Here is a 24,665-nt window from a genome sequence, read left to right as displayed (position 1 = left end):
TAAATACTAGATTTAGGGGCGTTTCAGGTAGGTAAAAGATAGGGACCAATGGGTCCCTTCCTGGGGTGGGTACACCCTCTATTATGCCACCTTCCAATGGGAGGGGGCATGAGCCTGTCCCAGGTTGGCTCAGTCCCGCCATCTTCAAGATGGCGGAGACTGATAGTTCTGCTCCACGTCGCCTCCCCCATCTGAGGGTTGGAGTTGGCAGAGGTGGGCACACCTATCTTCCTCACTTGTTTTTCCCGACAATTCTCCTGCCCAAAGTGGGGGTTAGAACCAATGGGGACCAGTTTCTGAAAGCAGCAAGTGGCCTGGGGAAGCTCATAAAGGCAACAAGCCTTTGAAGCTACCCCTTTGTGAACCCTGCCCATCTGGGGGAGGAGGCTTGGCACCTCGTCCCAGGATGTGCATTGTTTCATGCCCCAGAGAGCAGCAGGCTCTTGACCCAGGGGTCCAGAAACACATTTTACAAAACAATTTATTAAAAACAATACTCAGAAAAAATTGTGTCGACGTGCTGTTCCGATGGGAAGTGCTACTTTACACCACCTTCTTCAGGACAATTTAAAAAAAAAAAACAGTATTGTAGAATCTAGACTATAATGTTCTTTTATTTGAAGAAAAAATTATTCCTTGGTGCTTGAATAGCAGCTGATACTGTCTTTTTAGCGGAGGGTATTCCTTATAAAGGTTCATTAATTCCTTTGTATGAGATTGTTTATAGTCTCAATCAGTTGTTTTCAATTTCATCCCCAAAGTCTGTATATCCTTTTTAGATATTCCTTAACCACTGATACAGTTAACAGGGTCCGTAGGTGGAGGATAAAGGTTTAATACTTTTTGTCCCCTCCCATTGATCAGACTTCCTTACGTTTAGCCTTCAATTTACTCGTAGGACCTTTGGGATGTCTTTCGATAATGGGAAGACATCCCAAAGGTCCCACGAAGGAATTAATGCACCTTTATAAGGAATACAGTACTTCCCACCAAAACGCTGCTTCAACACAATTATTTCTGAGTATTGTTTTTAATCAATTGTTTTGTACAATTTGAATCTCTTCGACACAGGACATCATGTTTAGGAGGGACTAAAGGGGCCCAATGCATTGGTGCATATAGCAAAGGGATATGTGACTTGACATTTGAAATTATAGACATCAAAAAAACAATAAGATCCAATTGTGTCTCTTCAAAAAAAGCATATTAGTCGAACTGTAAGGATTTTTAATGGGTTCTGTTTTTAATTTGAAATATAACGGATTACATTTGTATTAATTTTCTTAATAAAATAAGGGAATTCAACATTACTGTCAAGGTAATTTATTTTGTATATTTTGTATATTCTTTCTTCTCTTTTATCATTTTCTTGTTGAGCACCAATGTCAGTATGAGTGTGTACATCTAAGGACACCTTATTAATTCCAGAGGGAACAATTTGCTAATATTTGGTAAGAATGGACTTAGACACTGGAGGGGTATAGTGCACCCAGCTAGAGGGGTGACTGATCTATGCCAGGGCAGTGGGTTGTAAGCATGGCACACCGAAAGGTGTGCCATGTCGACTCTTCACTTTGTTCTGCACCAAAACACGCAGCCTGCAAAAGCAGTGTATGAGTGTAATGGTACTGGACCTCTAAGGCTGGCACAATAAGTGCTGCAGCCCTTAGAGGCCTTCTCTAGTCACAGTACCCTGGGCACCTGTGGTACCATTTACCAGGGTTTGACCTGTGGCCAGAGATGCCAATAGGGTTTAGGCTTCAATGCAGTTTTAGGGAAAGAACATAGGCCCTGCATACCTGATTAGCAGGAGCCCAGGCCACACCTAGTAAAATCACATCAGCAATTCAACAAAAAGTCGGGGCCACCATGCAGAAGGAGGACTCTTTCTCACAGTAGATCTGTAGGCACAAAGAGTAGAATGAAGGACTGACTTAAGCTTAAGTCCTTCTAGTGCAGCGCATTTGACAGCCTTCTTAAGAATGCTCATAAAATGTTCAACAACGCCATTAGCCTGTAGCCATGGACATGTGCTTTTCTGATGCATGATGAAGTGAGTAAGGAACTCTTTGAATTCCCGACCATTGAATGTTGGGCCATATTCAGATTTTAGAATAGATGGAACTCCCCAGGTTGCAAATATGCCTTCTAGTCTTTCAATTACTCAACCATGAGCGAGTGACGAAAGGTCTTCCACCAGAGGAAATGAGGAGTGTACTTTTCAAGGGGTACAAAGAATCCAATTACCATTTTCTCCTAGACGTGTCTTGGAAGATCTGACATGTTCAAAGGATGCTGTATTGTTTTGGGAGCTAAACATTTACACAAATGACAAGCCTGGAGCTCTCTCTCAACTGGCTCATCAAGATGAAGGAACTAAACACGGTCTTGGGGGGCTCACTTTGTGGTGACAATAAGACGATGTTCCTCATGTGCCACTTCCATAACTTGCTGTCATAGAGTTTCAAGAATGACCATTCCTGCCCATGAAGATAATCCCTTTTTGTGTAATGTACAATTCATCACAAACATTCTTGAATTTCTGACATTCACTGTTATCAAGAGGTCGAGCATGTGTTCTCCAGGATTGGTGCATATGTTGTTGTTGAGGATGATCATAATTCTGTCTGCATTAGTAGCAGCACCTATTTGCTCCAGGGACACAGCTGCAGGGGAGACAGCCATTACAAGCCGGGCTTTACACCGCGCTACGATTACGACGCAGCCATCACAACGCAAGTCGTTACAACGACTTGCGCTGGATGGCGCTATATACTAAGGAATAGTATGATTTACTATTCCAACACCTTCCCTACTGTTACGTAGGCTGGAGTTGGAATAGTAAATTATACTATTCCTAAATCCAACACCTGTAGCACAAGTCGTTGTAACGACTTGCGTTGTGATGGATGCGTTGTAATGGTAGCGCAGTGTAAAGCCCGCGTAGTCATAACATACATCCCACAGGCACTCAAGAAAAGTAGTCATCAGGGTTTTGATCTTTTCCCAGCCGGTGCACAATGGTGTAGTCATACTCTTGCAGTCTCAGCCCCAACTCTCAATACGAGGGAACATCTTGGCCTTTAGATTGCCAAAGATAGTAAGCAATGCTTGGTGATTAGTGAGAAGCATAAAATGTTTCCCATACAAAAACACATGATTCTGTTCGCAAGCCCTCACAACAGCTAGGCTTTCTTCCTCAGGTTGCGAGTAAGCCAGTTCAGCCTGTAACAAAGTTCGGATAGCAAAAGCTACAATATGCCTTCTTGTGTTTGCATGTCTACTATGTTGGGCAAGAATCATGCCCAATCCCACTGGGCTGGGGCCCGCAATAATTTGTGTGCAATTTCAGATCAAGGAAAGACATTTGAGTAGCATTTTTAGTAGCATTTTTAATTCCATGCTTAATCATCTTGAAACTTTGATCACACTCCTGTGACCACTGAAATGAAACATTCGGTTTCGTTAACTCTCAAAGGGGCACTCAGAGAGGCATTGATGTGCCTGGGATGGTATCTCACCATCCTAAGAATTGAACGCAGTATGGTTACATCTTGTGGAGTGGAGGTAGACGACAAAGGCTGAACCTCGGCTGGATCTGTAGTCATTTCCCCTTCCGAGAAAAAGTGCCCAAAGAATTTGTTATGTTTTGTGAAATTCTCATTATTCAGCATTCAACATAAGACTTGCAGCAGCAAGTAAATAGCACACTGTGTGAGGGCTCTATCGTGTTCCTTTTGTATGGCCCCATTACTAATGTATCAGTGTAATTGAAGACATGCGTGACCGGCTAAATAATGTGACGAATGACATCTTGAAAATGTTTGGCAGCTGAAGACACTCAGTAACTCATTATTTTGTATCCGAACAAACCAACATGAGTTGAAAAAGAAGTAATGTACCTGCAATTTTCTTCCCGTTTGAGCTGATGATATCCTTTGTTCATATCAAGGTGTGTAAAGACTTTGGCACAATTCCACTGGATAATCATATCGGCAATGTGTGGACCTCGGCTTTGTTCTCTTTTGATTTCCTTGTTTGCTTGACGCATGTCAACACATTCTCATAGACCCTCCACTGTCCTTTTTAGGGACCACCACTATCTGCAGCACCCACGGTGTTGGACCGCTAGAGCGCTCATTGATATAATGGTTTAGCAAAGTCTCAATTTCTTTTCCAACAGCCTCTTGTAGATTAAATACTATGTGACAATGTCTTTGAGCAACAGGACAAATGACCTCATTTATGTGGTGATGCACTTTCATTGTCTTAAGCTTTCCTAATCCATGAAACAATGACTGAAGTTTTTTCTTTACTGTGTTGTGATGAGCATTGATATTGTAATTCTCAGAAATTAGCCCTATGTCAGCAGCCGTCCTGAAGCTGAGCAAACATGCACTTGACGAAGTGCCCTTAAAGACATGGATTGTGTCTCGTACATTTCATGGGCTCCATAAATGAACCTTGACTTTGCAATGATATCAAAGCTGCTCATGTGTATACTTTGGTTTTCAATGGTGTGAGACCAGGTACCGGAGACAGTGCATGGTATTTTTTGGTGGGCATGATATTTACCGACATACCACTGTCTATGATAAACTGTATATAAGTACCATTAACCTTCAATTTGTTTTTGGGACAATAGCTAAATGAATGTTGTGATTTCAATTGTCGATTCTTTCTCGAATTATATTCTTTCTTGCAAGAAATCGGACCTACACATGCACATCTTTCAGTAGTCAGGATTGACATTTAACACCCATCTTCTTTACTGTCGCTCGCAGTGACATTGAAGAACCTTTCGACGAGAAATTTGATGGCAGTTGGTCTCTTTCAGTTTCTACTTGCCTCAACTGATGTTGCTGTTTACTTTGGTGGGAGCAACTGGAATGCTTCTGGAACTTTCTGGCACCCATTTTGTCTTTACGGCATGATGCACTGGCAGCCATTTTGTCTGCACGTCATGACGCACTAACTTTGTTTCTCTCACTCTGCAAACTGTTTTAAAATGGCTCTCTTTACCGCAGCCTTTACATATCTGCCCAATGATGGAACATTTACCTTCATGTCGAAAGGAAAACCCATATAAAAAACACAGCTTCTTCTTCAGAGACATCACTTTGCGGCCTTCTCATTTGTGTTTTTTCTTGCTCTTCATACTCAACTCCAGTTCACTCTGGGCTTTTCTGGCCTCCATGTTAGTGGTTTGTTTGTTGTCACGTTCTTCAGTTGAGGCTGCCATGAGCACACAGTCCAAACTGGGCATTTCTCTCAGCACTCAGTATCTAAAGGAATTGGACAGGCAACCATCTATGACAAATGGCTTCTTCGTCATTGAATTAGTTGAACTTACAGTGTTTGATGAGTATTTCAACTCTTCAAAAAATGTATCCATTGTTTTCCCATTTCTGTCTCTCTTGATTGAAGATGTACCTTACATAGTCAATGTTCTGCACCGGATCAAATTTGGTGTTCAGCACGTCTTTAATTCAGCGGGATGAAGTTTCTTAGCCTTACAGTATTTTATTTATCACTTCCTTCACTCCATCACCTGCCACGTTTTTGAGATATTTTATCTTTTTGTTATATATTTCTTCCAGCGCATCAATGAAATCATCCAAAGCTTTGATCCAGACCGTCCTTCTGGCTCTAATATTATGCTTCTTGGCAACAATGAAAATGGACGGTGGTTTTAAGAAGATGACAGTGCCATATTGGGTGACCTCTTTGGCAGTCATGGAAGAGCTGACAAATTACAGTATTCCGACCACAGATCACAGCCTTTTTTGTTTGTTCAGTAGGATTCAATGGACTTGTAAGCACAGCCCCCATGCTTATGCTTGGGTTGCTGTACCTGGTGCTAAGGTCGGATGACTCTCTTTACTCTAGATAATGGGTAAGTAGATGCTCATTTCTTGTATCTGAGGCTCCCGGCCCTTGATGTTTCATAACACTTTCTTACAGTTGGTTGACCTCTGCCTGATGGTGCTTCTTCGTGATTATCTACTTCTTTTTGCAGTGTTCTCTTGCACCTGACTGTCGCTACCTGTTGTGCTTTCTGTTCCTGGTTCATACTGCCTTTGAAGTTTCTGTGCTGCATAAATGACTGCTCTTTGTTTAGTTGTGGCGTCGCTCTGCTTATCTCGGTCGTATTATTAATTTTCTGACCGACAATAAATGAAACTTACTGTGGGGCCTTCACTTTCTTCAAATGTTTCTTATTGGCTGAAGTTGCGAACTGTATGCCAACCTTCGATTCTTCACTTCGACTGAGGCTCTAGTGGTACGAAGGAGTAGTTTGCTGGACCTCGGCAAACTCTCTGGGAAAGCACTCTTGACTTTTCAGGTTGCAGAGTTTACGTATCCCCTATCTCGTCTCTAATTGTAGTGTCTTCCCCAGCTCTGTAGAATGTAAATGAATGATGCCACATACAGGGCATGGTATTACATGTCTGTATTCTCTAGGGTGTAACTGGTAACGGACATATACTGTATCACAAATTATATTAACACTCCCACTCACTTACTTCACTGGACTACGGAGCCCGTTAGGGACCATATGAGTCCCGCACTCTATAATACATAAGACTCTACACCACGGTCTACTCCAGCATGTAAAAAGTAATAGACACCTATCAATCACCCTAACTTTCAATCAAAAGTTCAACAGCCAAGCAGCAGCAGGAAGGAGAAGGGGATATCACCTAATGACACAAATCCCACGGGGTCCACCCACAGAAGCTCAACTTACCTGTTACATCAGTCCCAACTGATGCAACACCCCCATCAGGAAGCTAGGTTACCAAATATCATTAGGGGCGGGAGAGAAGACTGTCCAATTGCAGATTGTGAGGTGAGCCACATTCTGTGCTATCAGAGGAAGGGAGATGTTATCCACTTCCGGCGATATTCTCTGCTATATTCTATAGATGCCTCTCCCTGTCCTTTTATCAGCACAGTGAATTAGCCCATCACTAGGTTTCCCTGAAGAATGGCAAAGACCATGTCCTGGCATAAGACAAGAGTATTTGCTGGGACAGAAACATGACTTGCCCTGCATCTATCCCAGCACTGTCACAGGCGATAGATGCTTATTCATGCCAGACAAATATAAGCTCAAACATGAGATAGAGGCAGAAAGAGAAAGGGAGAGACAGACGGCGTGGATGCATGAATCAGTGTGAGAATTAATGGGCGAATACAATAATGAATGACTAAGAGGATAGACTTGATTAAATGAGAAGTATGCCAAGAGTGTGAAATTGGGTAGTTGATGAAAGAGTATGGGTATATATATGACATTGTAAGAATGGATAAATACATGAGCGTGTGAAGATAGGTGGACAAATGATGAATTGCAAATGGATTGCTTATTGAATGAAAATGAAAGATAGATGAGAATAATAGGATGGGAGAATCGATTAATGAAATATAACCTGATTATGGATGTATGCTTGATGGAGAGTGTGGTAGTGGGGGTGGATTAAGAGAATGAAAAATACTGTTTTGGACAGTGATTTATTCCCCTGCAGATTTCACAGGATCTTAACTAACAATATTTTCCTGGGGAAAGTGATCCAGTTTAGTGTCTACCATTGTATAGCATGTAATACGTACCACTTTTAATAGGTAGGTGATAAAAAATATTTCCTTTCCTTAAAACCTGCATCAGATGTTCCAGTGAGGAGCTCTTAGATCGTCTATTCCAGAAGAGCACAGTGACAGAATTTGAGGTAAACTTCTTTGAAGTTCACAAAGGTATGCCACTAAACACAGGCAGCGACAGTGTTTCCAGCACAAGCAAAGGATTGCAGCTATTTGTTTGCACAAATTGCCAACTCAAGCATTTCTTTGGGCCCTTGTGTCATATTGGAGCTTATTACAAATGTCACACTAGAGCCATGCATGTAATAATGAGAGTGGTTCAGATTCCAGGGACAGGTGATACAAAATAAATACAATGGTGGTGAAAAGAGTTTCAGACATTAAGGTCTGAGTGAGTACTTCTGAATTACTGTTTATAGCACAACAATGTCTTTCCAACTTCAATCACATGAGTTTTAGATTGTTGGATGCAGAACTAATTGAATCCATTTTTATTTGAACCTCACTGTTAGATTTTTAATGGCTAGAAATAGTATTGTCAGTGGTCAATAGTGGGTGTATTGATCTCCAAATGTGCTGGACCTATCCCGTCACCACAGGGGTCATACATGCCACTTCATTTCAGGTGTAACTTTGTGAGAGTTATTTTACACTTTTACATAAATGCATTAACTAATACGTAAAGAAGTATACTCTTGCCAAGTATCTTAAATAGTGTTCCAATTATACAAATGTATAAATTACAACTGCTAATGATTCACTGGTTATTTTGTCTAATTCCAAGGTGCAATTATACATGAAGCAGGTTTTAGAAGGAGTTGGATATCTCCATAAAAAGAACATACTTCACTTAGACATAAAGGTAAGTCTAGCAGGAAGTGTTTTTTTCCACTAATTTAGAAGTCTCGCCACTTAATGTATGGCTCTTACTACTACCCCTGAAATTTACATATGTCAGAAAGTTCTAGAACTGGGCCGTGCTTTACATCAATTAGTTCAACTGAAGTAAATTAAGATCTTAACTCCTAGAATGCATTAGATTGTTAAGCACAAGACTAGGACTGGAAACCTGATGTCCACGATGGCATAGGGAGATCTGGAAACTCTTCACATCTGGAATTCCTAATCTTCTGTGTATGATTTTCAATATTGCCAACACTTCTGTTGCTCGATTGTGTTCATATCTGACTTTAGATTATCTGTGCTTTTCGACATTACCCATATCATATTGGACATTATCATTCACTAACTGTTGCAATTAACCTCTTTTAATTGTTCTCCACATTATTGGAGCTATAAGTATTAAAATTATATACTAAGATATTTTTTCTCTTTATCATCCCATCCCTCTTGGTATTTTCCTATACTCGCCTATCGTATTTGGTCCATGTGTTTTATCTACAATGGAATGTCCGGGTGTCTGCCCTAGAATGTTGGGGACAGATTGTTGTCATTGTTGGACTTGGAGGTGTCAGTTAGTAAATAAAGCTTCTCCCAACTGAATCCGACATTTCATCATGTATTTAACACTAACCTCTGAATTCAAGCTCACCATAATTTAGTTCCTGCTAGCCTGCCCTTTTTTATGTGATTTTGGTACTACATTAGAAAGTTTTTTTTAAACCATTTCAAATCTAATATCTTGCAATTTTCTTTTCATTAAAGCCGTACATGGTATACAGCATAGGACAGTGCATTTGAATACAAATCAAAAAATATCAATCAAGCAGGGTTTGTATAGCATGGCTACTCACCTGTGAGGGTCTCAAAGTGGTATGTGTGGGTGGGTGGGGGGGAGGTGGAACTGCTGGACCATCTTGGCGCTGGGGTTCAGTCGAAGTACCAGATCTTGAAATCCTTCCTGAACTGGCTTAGCGATGGGGATTGTTTGCGGTGGAGAGACAGGGTGTTCCAGATCTTGGTGGTGAGTTAGGAGAAAGATCTTCCTCTAGTTCTAGTCTCGTGGATCTGAGGGACACTATCCATGTTAGGACATTCACATATAAACATAACTATCTTTCAAGATCACCACTACCAATGATATCCTCACCACTGTACTCAATGCCCCTCCATCAAGCCCACCATTTTTCACCTTCTTATTCCACTGCTCTCTTGGCCCTCTCTTTTATTTTACCAATTGAACCAATCTCCATTCTCAAGCCAGTAAATTTGTCATACAAACCATCCAACCCTTTCATACCTCAAACTATTTAAACCTTTAGCACTTTTCTTCAATATCCTACTTTGCCTAACTTCACTCAATCAATCCATCTTACCTGGCATATACCCACTGTGTTTAGATCAGCTGTAGTACTATCTCTGCTGAAAAAACCCACTACAGACCTCTTCTCTTCCTCTGTCATCTAGTATGCCTTCTCCATTCATTTCTCCTCAATGATATTGGAATTCTTCCTTTTTTAACCAACTTAGTATAACAGACTTCTCAACCCTTCCTAATCAGGATATAGGGTGCAAACAGTTTACAAAATACAAAAATTGCAGCATATAGACCAAACCATCAGATAGTAAGGGCTGTTAGACGGACCCATTGAAAATAGGCAGCAGGTTCCTTGTTACGCTTGGAAATGAGTGGGTGCTAGCCATTGATTTCATAGTGGGAAATCAGGACATTACAGAGAGAAGGTATGGGGTGGATGGGTAGTGAGTAAACAAGGTGAAATTCAAACATTGATGCTATTAAGTATGGGCAGATAAGACATTGAAGTGAAGACAGGGTGGATGGATGGCAGCCTCTACCTAATATTTGTAGATCTGAAGTCCGCCTTAGATCTTGTTTCCAGGAGCAAACTCTGGAATGTCCTTAGTGACTTGAGGATCCCACTGTACCTCCTTAGCATTTTAGTAAGTCTTCAGGAAGACAACTTTGCCCAAGTAAGGTTTGGGAAACACAGCAAATTGACACCTCGCTTCCCTGTTGGCAAGGGAGTGCGGAAAGGTTGTGTGCTCGCTCCTACCCTGTTCTGCCTTGTTATCAATGGACTCATTGAGCAGCTCAGGGAGGTGAAGGACAATGATGCCCCCAGGCTAGCTTCTGGTAGGGCCCCAGCGATGATGTTTGCTGATGATACCCTCCTACTCTCAAAGTCGCCCATGGGAATTCAGCGCATTCTCGAAAGCTTTGACACTTTTTGTAAGAACCGGGGATTGAAGATTAATACATCAAAGACCAAATATATGGTCTTCAACCCTGCCAACAAGTCTCATGCAAACCCATCTTTACACGGCACTTTACTGGAAAGAGTGTCAATGTTTGACTACCTGGGTGTTACTCTTACAGAACATCTGGAATGGGGGCCCCGGGTGACCAAAGCAACTCATAAGCTAGCACAGACAGTGGAAGGGCTTATGAAACTACATAGAACTTCTACATTTAAACCTGCAGGGCCAGTGGTTGGAATCTTCAAAACCCACGGTAGGGGTGCCACAATGTATGGGGCGGAATTGTGGTGTCATTGCTCTACCACCAGCTTGAATAACATTGAGAATAACTTCATGAGACAGCTGTTAGGTCTCCTCCCCAGCACACCTCTCATCCCCCCCTATGCCTGGATTTGGGCATTAGGCCTATTTGTGAAGAGATAGCCCTTAGACCCCTAACCTACTGGCGATCGCTATGGGTGACCTCTGAACTGGCTACATATCAAGCTGAGCTTAAAGAGATATTGAACTCCCCTGACTCTGCAAAGCTACCCTGGTTTAAATACATTAGGGTTCTCAGTAGTAACCTGGGTAAAGCAGAACTTTGGAAATCACCAGAAGAATCATGCCTATCAATCTCACGGCTGGAACTGATAAGATTGTATAGAACGAACAAATGATGAGTTATCCAGAGTTTGCCCTGTGGCCGTTTGACGGCCGATTTTCTCCAATTAAAGATGATTATACAAAAGAGCCCCTTTTGGATGACATCCAACCTAGCTCAGCAAGAAAACTGTATACGCAGTTCAGAATGGGGATTCTGCCGCTCCGCGGTTTCACTAATAAATGGTCCAAATCAGATTACGATGGATGCCCTGCCTGCAGTCACAAGGAGGAGACAGATTTACAGGTGCTCTTCTTCTTTCCTGCCTACAGAACAATACGTCTGCGCTGGCTTATCCAATTTTGCAAGAATTTAGGATTTACACAATGTGCTGTGGCATACAGAGTTCTAAAATATGACACTCATGCCCCCATTGTCTTTGCTGTTTCCCACTTCCTAAATTCTATGTGGCACGCCCGGCGGACCTTTTTAAACTAGTAATCATATTGGTACTATTTTGTACTTATATATTTTTACTGCTTTAATTTGGGCTAGCCGCCCAATTTTATCTGTTTTAATCATTTATGGACCTTTTTTTCCCTTTGTATTTGCATTTTAATATAGAATCATTTTATTGCATGTATTTTAAATCAGGTTCATTCGTGTTCAAATGTACAGTTTATTTTCAATATAATGGCACACGCAGTAGTTTTATGATGGGGTACTATCCATGATTTAAATGTATATACTGTCTTTTTATACTGCTATGAACTGTACTTTTATGGTCCTTGAGACGGAAATAAAGTTATTGAATGGAATGGAATGGTAGGTGTAGAGTAGATGTGGCTAGTGTAAAGAGGGCTCGGGAAGTGGCAAAGGAGAGAAACAAGGGGTGCCTATGAGAGGACAGTACTATCTCTTGTTGTTAGACACATGATTCATCTACCTACTGAGATCCTAGTCATCTAACTACCCCCATTGTATGCAGGGACACATATCATGTGCAATTATCCCGTTAGGGCATGTACATCCAATTGATACTACCCCCTCAGTATTAGGAAGAATCACCCAAACAGGCAGACCTACCCTCAGCAAGCACAGTCATTCCCTTGATGCCCCAATCTTCTATGAGTCATTTACTAAAGTTTTATGGATTTGCAAATGCTTAAAATAATTAAGCATGGGCGCAAAATCCGTTCCGCTCGTGGATTTTGCGGATTTTCGGCAAATTCGTGATCCGCAAATTCCCGCGAATTTGCCGAAAATCCACGAATCCGCGAGCGGAACGGATCCGGGGGGCAAAGGTTCAAGCTTCAAGCTTGTAACTATTTTAGAACAGCGCCGGCAAGCTGCCAGCACCATTCTAAAATAGTTACTAAGTTAGCTTCAACAGGAAGCACTAATAGATAAAATGCAGGTGCTCGAGCACCTGCTTTATTTTATCTATTAGTGCTTCCTGATGAAGCTAACTTAGTAACTATTTTAGAATGGCGCTGGCAGCTTGCCGGCGCCATTCTAAAATAAAACAGGAGTGGGGCAGAGGGCAGAAGGTCACAGAGTGGGGCAGAGGGCAGAAGGGCACAGCAACGAGTGGGGCAGAGGGCAGAATGGCACAAAAACGAGTGAGGCAAGGGGCACAAGGGCACAACAACGAGTGGGGCAGAGGGCAGAATGACACAAAAACGAGTGGGGCAAGGGGCACAAGGGCACAACAACGAGTGGGGCAAAGGGCAGAATGGCACAAAAACGAGTGGGGCAAGGGGCACAAGGGCACAACAACGATTGGGGCAGAGGGCAGAATGGCACAAAAACGAGTGGGGCAAGGGGCACAAGGGCACAACGACGATTGGGGCAGAGGGCAGAATGGCACAAAAACGAGTGGGGCAAGGGGCACAAGGGCACAACAACGAGTGGGGCAAGGTGCACAAGGGCACAACAACGATTGGGGCAGAGGGCAGTATGGCACAAAAACGAGTGGGGCAAGGGGCACAAGGGCACAACAACGATTGGGGCAGAGGGCAGAATGGCACAAAAACGAGTGGGGCAAGGGGCACAAGGGCACAACAACGAGTGGGGCAAGGGGCACAAGGGCACAACAACGATTGGGGCAGAGGCCAGAATGGCACAAAAACGAGTGGGGCAAGGGGCACAAGGGCACAACAACGATTGGGGCAGAGGGCAGAATGGCACAAAATTGAGTGGGGCAAGGGGCACAAGGGCACAATAACGAGTGGGGCAAGGGGCACAAGGGCACAACAACGATTGGGGCAGAGGCCAGAATGGCACAAAAACGAGTGGGGCAAGGGACACAAGGGCACAACAACGATTGGGGCAGAGGGCAGAATGGCACAAAAACGAGTGGGGCAAGGGGCACAAGGGCACAACAACGAGTGGGGCAGAGGGCAGAATGGCACAGCAACGAGTGGGGCAGAGGGCAGAATGGCACAAAAACGAGTGGGGCAAGGGGCACAAGGGCACAACAACGAGTGGGGCAGAGGGCAGAATGGCACAAAAACGAGTGGGGCAAGGGGCTCAAGGGCACAACAACGAGTGGGGCAAAGGGCAGAATGGCACAAAAACGAGTGGGGCAAGGGGCACAAGGGCACAACAACGAGTGGGGCAGAGGGCAGAATGGCACAAAAACGAGTGGGGCACAAGGGCACAACAACGATTGGGGCAGAGGGCAGAATGGCACAAAAACGAGTGGGGCAAGGGGCACAAGGGCACAATAGCACAAAAACGAGTGGGGCAAGGGGCACAAGGGCACAACAACGAGTGGGGCAGAATGGCACAAAAACGAGTGGGGCAAGGGGCACAAGGTCACAACAACGATTGGGGCAGAGGGCAGAATGGCACAAAAACGAGTGGGGCAAGGGGCACAAGGGCACAACAACGATTGGTGCAGAGGGCAGAATGGCACGAAAACGAGTGGGGCAAGGGGCACAAGGGCACAAAAACGAGTGGGGCAGAGGGCAGAAGGGCACAAAAAAAAATGAGAGGGTGGCAGTGATGAACCAGAGGGCTCATCGCGGTCTCACACAAAAAAACCCGCGAACACGCAAAGCACCCCGCGAACACGCCAAGAGCCCTGCGAACACGCAAAAATAAAAAAATCTGCAAATTCGCGAATTTTGCGGATCACGAATTCGCAAATTCACGGATCGCGAATTCGCAAAATTCGCCCATGCTTAAAAATAATCATGGAAACTATTAGCATGCATTTGCATTAAATAAAAAAAATATATGCAAGTTAAGAGAATTCATGTAGGAAAAAATTCAGGTGCACAGAGTACATATGGGCAGTATATGCAAGTGTCTGTAATAAATGAGGAAAACATAGATGTCAGGGTGTATGTGGGGAGAGGAGTTGGCCTAACGGCTAGGGCAGTCGACCTCGAATCTGGGGAACTGGGTTCCAGTCTCGGCAATGACGCTGAACATACTGTGATTCTGGGCAAATCACGTAATCTCCCTGTTCCTAACAATAAAAATGAATGTGTCCTAATGTAAAGCAACTGATGCATTTAAAGCGCTCTGATTCCCAATTCGGGTCTAGTTCGCACTATATAAAAACATTTTTAATAAAAAATGTGGAAGACACCTAATTGTAATACCCTTTCTAACTGCAGATTCCTGACCTTATGAATTTCCCCTGGTGCCAAACTCGATCAAGAAACTTTTGCTAGCAATTCCTTCATGCGCCGGCAGACGGCATTGTGCGGCACAGAGTCTGATTCATCCCTCCCCATATGCGATACCATATGTGTTCCTCCTCCGTGTGCTGGCATTAGCTTCTTTCTTTCTGCACCTTTCGACATGGATCCGGAGTTTTAGAATCCTGTAATCTTACAAGACTTGTTTCTCTCCAAAACACATCAGTGTGCTGTATGTCTCTCCCGTAAACAACAGACTGTAAGCTGTGTCATGACGTTCATCATCAAATGTCGATGACTGACATCTATGACGTGTCTTTGGTGCCTCGGTTGCAAACATGACTTCATTCATCTGACTGTTGTGCCAAAATGAATGCTAAGGCCATTTGGGACCACGAAGCAAAACTTGCCATCACTGAACATAATAGGTGGACGTCAAAGAAATGCTCCCACTCAAAGTAGAGGGTGCAGACACACTCTGATTCTAATAGAGATCATACAGTTCAGGTAACTTAAAAAAGGCCCAAAAATATAATTAGTTCAAGCATGGTTCTCCGTCGTCCTACCACTCACACCACTTGGAATCGCACCACACCCCAGGCACCTGTAGGTTGCAGACTCGATCCTCTCCATCAGAACTGATTCTGCGCTAATCCCTATGTACCCTGAATTCCCTGGCCCTTTCAGCTTTACAACATCAGGTCCAAGAGCTTAAACAGGCCTTAAACACAATTTTTGGTGCCCCACCTTGCTCCACTGGTGATCCTTGGTGCCCTGGAATCCGAAGGTGCATCCAGTCAGGTTACCGCCAGTGGAGCTGTCTGCGACTCTGACAGCGCCATCCGACTTTGCTTCCAGTCAGCCCCTTCCTCGAGCCCGGTTCCAGTGACTACACCCCGGCACCATGCCGCTCACCATCCAGGGTGCCATGCCAGCACTCCTGTTAGCATCATAGCTGAATTCACCAGTTCAGGCATTGACATCAGTACTGATGTCACTAACTTTGGAAACAGAGGCAATAATTTTTATCAGACTCAGAAGAGACCGTCCTCTACCACCCAGCTCTTGACAATATGCCCAATCAGAACCTGACACAGATTTTCCACACTGTGATGATGGAGCCAATGAATTTGACCAAAACTAACACATGACCCAATATATTCGATATTCTTCAGGATGCCAGTGGTTCGATATATCCCTGGATATTGGACTCTCCTCCCTGACCCCGGCTATGGCAACAGAAGCTTCACCTCCTTTGTTGCAAAGATCAGGAGGGTGGCAGAGGTTTTAGACCTCACTTTACATACCACTGAGGTGAACATGCACTTACCGAGGTCCTCAACCCTGCACAAACCAGCCAAGAAGCTCTCTTATCATTTAAGGAGGCCCTGACGGATGTCCTAAGGAGCCAAACCAGCAAGTGGCGAGGTGGCAAGGTGGCACAAACCCACTCCTCAAAATCCAGATTTCCTCCTCCAGCACCCCACTCCAGAGAGCTTAGTGGTATAGGCATCCACCATTCACCTAAACCCCAGTGCTTTCCCCACAACTGCCCCCAACAGGGAATCTAAGTCGATAGAGACACTCGCCAAGTGAATGTATTCCTCTGCTGGCCTCTACCTCAAGTCCATAAACACCTTGTGTCTCATGGGCAGGTACTCAAATACTTTGAGGGACAGAATAGCAGAAATCTTGCCAGCTGTCCCAAAAGAAATCCAGCTAATTTTACAGTGTTTGATTTTGGATGCTCAGGATGCAGCAAAAACCTCTATTCTCTTGGATCTGGACACAGACGGCTGTCTGGGTAGGGCAGTAGAGACCAGCGTAGTACTTTTGCACCATAGCTGGATTTTCTCCTCAGATGTTTAACACTTCAAGATGGACATGCCTTTTGTCGGCTCTAGGCTGATTGCAGCAAAGGCTGACTCGGGCCCTAGAACGATTTAAAAAGAGTAAAGCTCTTTACAAGCCACAGCAAACAAACTCAGCCAATGTTGCCCAGTGGATCTTGAATGGAAAGTATACTTGGAGAAGGCACAGAGCATCTTCCGACAATGGGGAGAACTGTTCCTCGATCTGCTGACTACCACAAATGCTCAGTGTCAAAATATTTTCATATTGAAGGTCCCCAGGCAGCTCCACCTCCATAGGTGCCTTCTGTCTGAATTGGGGCTTAGTACTCCTGTATGCCCTTGTGTCCCTGTCTCTCCAGCCAGAGTGTTGAAAAGATCAGGAAAGAACTTATCCGAGTCATCCTAGTAGCCCCAAACTGGGAGAGGAGAGTGTGGTACCTTTACCTCCTGACCATGAGCACATACGCATTCCGGCTGCCTCTTCCTGAGGATCTTCTATTGCAACAGCAGGGAATGGTCCGGCAACTAAGCCTGCACAATCTGCTTTTCCTCACTTGGAGACTGAACGGCGACAGTAATTCATCTTTGATTTGCCTCCCAAAGTGGTTGAAATCATCTTGGCAGCTAGGCATCCATATACCAAAGCTATTTATGCAGGGTGCTGGGAGAGGTTTGTTGTATGGATTGCCTCTCACAACATTCAAACCTTGAATGCACAGTTCTCTAATGTTCTAATGTTCTATATTTCATTTGCCTAGCCATTCCTTGCTGAGCCTTGGTAATACATTGTTTAACCCCATTCATGAGTAAATTAGTATCCGTTTCCTTTAAGTAGCTTTATGTTCTTTCTTTTCTGAACTGGCTTTCTGTATTGTAGTTATTTCCACTATTTTTCACCCCGTCATTATGTTGTGAATATGTTGGCAGCTTTCTACTTCTTACATGTTTAGGTTTCCTGCTCTTGAGAGAGGTGATGTAGGAAGCAAATGTCTGTTTGTCATTCCCGAGTATTACATGTGGCATTGTTTGCCATATAACACTCCAATTGTTTTGTAGGGTTGTTTATGATGAGTCCTTATGATTTGTTGACCAGCTCCGGTCTTTTTGCTTATGCTTTATTGCAGGGGGGCTACTCGTGACCAGCGTGTTATGAGTTAATGGCTTTTGAATGAAGTGGATACATTTAGATGTCTTTGTTGGAAATGTTGGTGTCACCAGGTCACTTGCAAGCAGAGACCTGTTCTTTCCTATCTTCCTTCGTTCTTTTCCGTATCATGTCATTGTTATCAGCTTAGGCCTGTGAGGCTAATCGCCTACATGGATTAGTACAAAAGAGCGTTTCTTTTGTCTATCCGCAGACTATGCCCGTGGGCTATTGCTTGGGCATTGATTCAAGAGATAAGGAATCTGCAGGTAGCATCCATAAGAAGAATATGTTTGATTTTCAATAATGTTTCTGGTAAATATTCTTCCTCCTTATTCTGAGAAATAACATGTACTGAATAGGCTCCAAGGTAATGCTTGTAATGCATTTCTGTCTACTTCATCAGTCTTGTCTTCACCTTTAAGGGTGAGGAAAAGACAACAGTAACTGCCACAAGAATACCAAAGTGGCACCATATATGACTCCTGATGTCACTCTCTGGAAGGGACTGGAGTCACGATGGAGCTGTGGCACCACCTATGGTTTCAGGAGAGCTATTTTAACTTTTTTGGCTCCAGTTTGGTGCCTGGTGGGGATTTAAGAAATTAGAAATCTGCAGATTTATATTTATTGAATTTTTTCAATTTCATATAGCACAGAAATGACCCGAAGGCATCAGGGTGCTTTACAACTAGCAGGCGAAAAGAGTAACAGAGGATTACATTAATGATAATCAAACTCAGATGGTTACCTCGGTGGGTGTGGGCAGGAGCAACCACAAGAACAGTTATAGTAATTAGGCAGAGGAAATAAATAAACAGTTAGTAGTAGTAGAAAAGCTTTATTCGATTTTTGTAAATTAAAAAATCATAAAAGCTACATCAGAGGAAAAATCAATACATAAAAATAAACAGTTAAACAATTGATTAAGATGGTGAGAGGTGTTGGAACAGGAATCCCGGGACCTGGGACTGGCCCAAAAATCAACAAGTGTAGTTAAGGAAACAACAAATCCCATTAAACCAAAGCGCACTATGTCACGCAATGATTTACCACCAGATTCCTTTCCATATGTTGTTGCATCGGCTGGGGTTCCCGAGTTGGACAACGGTAGAATAGAAACTTATTCGGAATTAAAAAATAAGGCAATCTTCTGGCTAAACAATAATAGACCCCTCCCTTCTTATATACATAGCGAAATGTTGTATGCTCGAAGAGTAAGTTGGGTGAGTCATAGACCAAAGGATTTAGCTGGTGATTGTATCATTGTTAATTTTCGGGATAGACGGGTAGTCCGTGACTGGTACCACCGAAGGGGGGTAAGTGGTATACAAACTTTTGATTTAAGTTACTTTTATCCTCCCTGTTCTAATCTGCCATTAAATTCGTATTCGTATTCCTCTGGGGTACAACAAGGGGATTCCATGATTGCGTATAAAAATAAATGTAACATCCCGACGTTTAATCGCTTTGACATGCTCTACGGGCTAGAAGGAGTGGATTGACTGAGATCTGGGAACCCTCTTGTTAAAGTGACTTCAAATCTACTAAATGTAAAACAATCAAACGATGATCCCTTAGATGGAGCAAATTGTTTTCAATTAGATCCTTGTGCGAGATTTGGGGTAATTAATACGCAAGAAACTAATACAGATAAGATTGGTGTAGTGCAGGAAAATGGCATAGCAGTGAACATCGCAATTGAAAATAACATCAATACTAGTGATGATTTTGGTTGTATCGGCCAGACAGATAGTACCATTAAAAAGGGTAAATGGTTGATTATGTTTTGGAATGTGGCTGGCTTAAAAACAAAGGTGTCTAATCAAATCTGGATTGGTCTTGTAAATGAGTATGATATATTGAGTCTACAAGAAACTTGGGTTGAAGAGGCCCACCATCTGTGAGGTTTTAAAACATTATTTACACCAGTGATAGGCTCAACACATGGTAGGGCAAAAGGGGACTCTGTACTTATATTTCAAATCTTTTTAAACGTGAGAAAATAGAGATGCCCCATTGTTGGACCTGGGGACACCAGATCACCTAGGATAGCTTGGCACATGTAGGAAGGTCTAACCCAAAGGCAAAAGTGTTAAGCTTGCATCACACCCTACAGTAACTCAGCGTCCATCCATTCAAAAATAACACTACACCAGTTTGGAAAAATACGGTTCACTTTATAAAACTCTTTGTCAGGTTTATGGTTCCCAACAGATTTCAGTATCAGTACTCTTATTATCTCCACATTCAATTATTAGTTTGTGCCACACTCTGTGGGAAATTAACAATATCCCCTTCTCTTTGTTCATTTGGAAGGAACTGTGCGATCTATTCTTTCTTTTAAGTAAACATTTCATACATTTTACAGACTTACAGAGCAGCTAGGGTTCTGAAAGGAGAGAGTCAGATTGTTATTTTGTTTAATCAAATTATCCAACTGGCTCTGGAATCTCACTAAACTCCTTGGACCCCTTACTTTCTCCTCTCGAGCCCACAATTAATTAGCCCAGTCACACCTTTGACTTCAGGGTTCTTGTTTATGGCAATTTAACAAAACACCAGCAGGGGAACCCTGGTAAACCCAAAGGCCCGTTTCTACAGGGTCATATAAGTGACTCAGTTCCTCCCACGAGGTCTATCCGGCAGCCTGGTTAAAAGATTGCAGCCAGGACTGTTGTCCCGATGTAGTCCCAGCTTCGCTCCTCACCTCCCTCCAGCCAAGAACCCCCAGCTTACTTTATTTCTCGAGAGTTTCAGTCAGAACAGTATCGCCGCGGCTCAGAACTCCAGTCTGGGGCTGAGGAACGGCTACACTCTCAGCCGTTCTGCCTCGTTTGCCCGGCCACAGCTATCTCTCTCTGCTTCCGCCACGTTAGATTTCGCGGCGTCAGATGGCGCTCCCGGCAGCTCCTCCCTGCCGTCTGCTCACGATGGAAGGTCTCCGCCTACGTCCAGCCCTTTCCCAGCGCTGGCCCGCCTCTTCCGACGCCGCGTCAAATTTCCTTCAGGAAACACGGAGCCTCAGCTAGGTCCCGCCTCCGTCAACACACGGACCATATCTCTGCCGGAGAGGGACACTTCGGCACCACAGGGACGCCGGATGGCCCCACGAGTCCCACTCACGGTGAGTCCTCGGACAGATGGGCTGTTTAACCCTCCTCAGGCAATACGTTGGGAGAGTCAAGTTCCACAGTCACTTTGGAAGTCCACTCAGAGTTTGGTTTCCACAGCTCCACAATAGCGACACGGAACGAGCCCCCAGGGGTATTAAGAGTAACACGGGGAAAATTACGGGAAATTACTTGTGGACTACCCTGGCGGGGTTTGGTCAACACAAGAGGGGTCAGGTCAATACAGGAGAACAGCCAGCCCTTAGGTCGATCTGTCTCCTTATAGTGCGCTATCCTCCTCTTCAAGCCGCCTCTCTCCTCACCAGTTCCACCCCGTGCACTCACCGGTCACTACAAAATGGCTGCCCTGATTCTGACCTTATATAGGCTAGCCTCAAGCTACTAGAACCAGCTGGAAGGTTCTAGAGTGTCCCTATGTTAACCTATGGGTCCATATTCTGAGGTGAGCAGTTGTGGCAGTTACAAGCCACCATTTCGTAAAACTAAATTTTCATGTTATCAGTTGGGCTTCTAGGCCTAAGAAAAATTATAGGGTCAAGGAGTACCTAGCCCCTGGGACAACATCTAAAAATTCCAGTGGACATGAAAAACAAAGATTAGGAGGCAGAAAGGGGACACAAATAAATAAATAAGTAGGAGGGACCACCCAAAGGGCTGACAGGTCTAACACCCATGATAATAGATATTATCACAAGGTCAGGATACATATTGATAAAGTGCTCTGTTTGATGATTGTAAATCTTTATAACAATGCCCCCTCTGAGGCAATGGAAGATATGTTGAAAGCACTGAGGATAGATGTTAAAAGTTTGCTAGGATGGAAAACAAAAGAAGTTTTTGTCATTTGGGGAGGGGATTTTAATTGTTCATTATGTAAAAGAGGGGAGTTAGGGACATGTGGTATAATGCTGGATAAAGAGATCAGTTTAACGCATTTTGAACACACTGTATGCGGGGACCTCATGAATGAAATTATGTTTTCTTGTGACATGGGCTATGCTAATAGAATCTGTCAACCAGAGGTCCCTTTTTGTCCCACATTCAACAGCATAGGTGCCGTCTCAATAATCAACTATATATATTGATATCTACTAGACATTCAGGACAAGTTAAGAATTTTAATACTTTAGATATTGCCTTAAGCGATCCTTTTCCCCTAAGTGTTGAAATTATAACACCTAACCATGAATCTGATAGAAATTGTACATCAAGGCAGCTCATAAACAATATTGTCTTGAATAGACAAAATGGGTATTCCCTAAAATGAATAAAAGTGATCCTGGAGGATTTTCTCTATAATTTAGTAAAAAAATGTGAATCCAGTATCCATGCTTACCTGGATGAAAATTGAGACAATTCTGTAATTATAAAAAATGTTGCAGTAATTGCCTCATACATTAAAAAAAAAGTCTGTGGGTAGAAATGAACAACCGTTGAGAAGATACAGTGGGTTGGTTTGATACAGCTTGCACTAAGGCCTATTCTAATCTTAAGCACACCCTAAATGCTCCTGATAAAAATCAGATTTTAATAAGGGAATTGAGAAAGATCCACTAGAAGACCCTGAAAACAAGAAAGGATGCAATGAAAAAGGAAGCGTGGGATTCCTTGTGTGAGGCTTCTTTGAAAAGAGATGCTGCAGCTTCCTGGAAAGCGGTTAATGCCCCTTTTTTAAATGATAAAGCAAAAGCAAGAGTAGAGATAGCCATAACTGAGAGTGAATGGGTATCACATTATGCAGACTTATATAGTTTTTTGACTGCATTAGAGCAGGTACCAACTGAGATTGCAGTGGACGAGGTGCCCCTACATACCTTTAAGAGAGTGGATCTCCGTTTCACCCTGAATGAAGCTAACTTGGGTATTAAAGCCAGTATGGGAGGAAAGGCCCCGGGCCCGGATGGGGTCCCGGTTGACCTGTATAAAAATAACGTGGCTTTATGGGGTCCACTCCTCATGCAATTGTTCAATGCATGCTCTTCAACCAGAGTGTCACCGTCATGGTATGAGTCTATTATTGTACCCATATTCAAAAAGGGGGATAGAACAAGTTGCTCGTGCTATCACCCTATATCATTACTTGACTCAACAATTAAGATTATTGGTCGTGTGATTTTAAACAGATTACAATTATGGGCTGATGAACATTCGATAATTAGTGATCTCCAATGGGAAACAACCTTTACTACACAGTCAAAACACCGCAATACTTTCACAACGCAACTTTTACAAAGGGCGCCTTAGACTAAGGAATAGTGTGATTTACTATTCCAACACCTTCCCTACTGTACGTAGGCTGGAGTTGGAATAGTAAATCATACTATTCCTATGTCCAGCACCCTACAGCGCAAGTCGTGGTAACGACTTGTGTTGTAAAAGTGCGTTGTGATGTACCGCGATCATTTTGATCGCGTTGTAACATTATACATCCTCTCCAATATGGCTTTCGGAAGGGCCTTGGCACAATTGAACAGGGCCTTAATTTACATATTCTTTTAGAAAAATATACCAAAGCCAAGGGAGGTCACATGTTTTTAACCTTTGTTGATTTAACGTCAGCCTTTGATTGTGTCACCCATAGTAAGTTATGGCTAATTTTGGAAAAATTAGGGGTGGATGAAAATATAATTCTTTTTCTTAGCGAGATTTATTCTGGGCAAGGGCGAAAGTTAGATTTGGCAAGAATGGGGAGTGCACTAGGCCCTTTAGTATTTCAAGAGGAGTGCGGCAAGGATGTGTCCTCGCCCCCTTCTTGTTCACAATTTATATTAATGACCTATAAAGAACATTGTTCCGGGAGTGCAGGGACATGCCTAAGATAGCTAACAGATCTGTCTCTGCACTCCTATACGTGGATGACGCGGTTTTGATGGCCCGGACTCCCGTTGCTATGCAAAGGATGGTTACATCTTTGTCCCAATTCATGACAAATCTGGATCTGAGAATCAATTGTACGACAACGCTCTGTATGAATTGTGGTTCTGGGGCAGATAAAAAGAAAAAAGTAATGTACATTAATTCTAAAACGTTGGATTTTACATCCACATTCTCCTATTTAGGAATATTGTTCGATCAGTCGGCTCATGGAGTAATGCGACAAAAACAAGAAGGTTTCTGTTTTGTAAATCTCTAATGGCTTTGACTAATTTTAGCAGAAAAATGGGTAGGCGACCGATTGGGGAACTTTTATGTGTTTATAGAGCAACCTGTGTAGCTATTGCGACCTATGGTGCAGGAATATGGGGCTATGTTAATGTGAATTCATTACAGGTGGCAGAAAACTGTTTTATGAGACACCCTTTAGCAGTCCTAGATAGTGTCTCCACGTTCATTTGTCATGTTGAACTTGGACAACCTTATTCAGAAGATGTTATTGAGGTACAACTGGTTCTTCTGTGGCACAGGGTATGGACTACCGAGGAGTGTGTTTTTAACCGTTCTATTCTGAAGGATGCGATGAGCATTGATAATGTTAGTAAGATAAGATGGTTACACTATGTAAAGATGTTTCTC

At 43.2% G+C, this 24,665-nt stretch overlaps 1 protein-coding gene across 1 annotated transcript in view; it reads left to right on the top strand.

Moving 5' to 3' along the window:
• Window positions 1-24,665, top strand: part of OBSCN (obscurin, cytoskeletal calmodulin and titin-interacting RhoGEF) — a 2,124,484-nt gene that overhangs the window by 1,454,109 nt on the left and 645,710 nt on the right. Inside the window, exons 104-105 of the mRNA XM_078665296.1 lie at window positions 7,673-7,733; window positions 8,390-8,467. Of these exons, the coding sequence (XP_078521422.1) occupies window positions 7,673-7,733; window positions 8,390-8,467 (139 nt within the window). The remainder of the gene's footprint in view (window positions 1-7,672; window positions 7,734-8,389; window positions 8,468-24,665) is intronic.

Source organism: Lissotriton helveticus, chromosome 10 (assembly GCF_964261635.1).
Source record: "Lissotriton helveticus chromosome 10, aLisHel1.1, whole genome shotgun sequence".
NCBI classification, from domain to species: Eukaryota; Metazoa; Chordata; class Amphibia; order Caudata; family Salamandridae; genus Lissotriton; species Lissotriton helveticus.
This window is presented reverse-complemented; position numbering and strand designations above follow the sequence as displayed.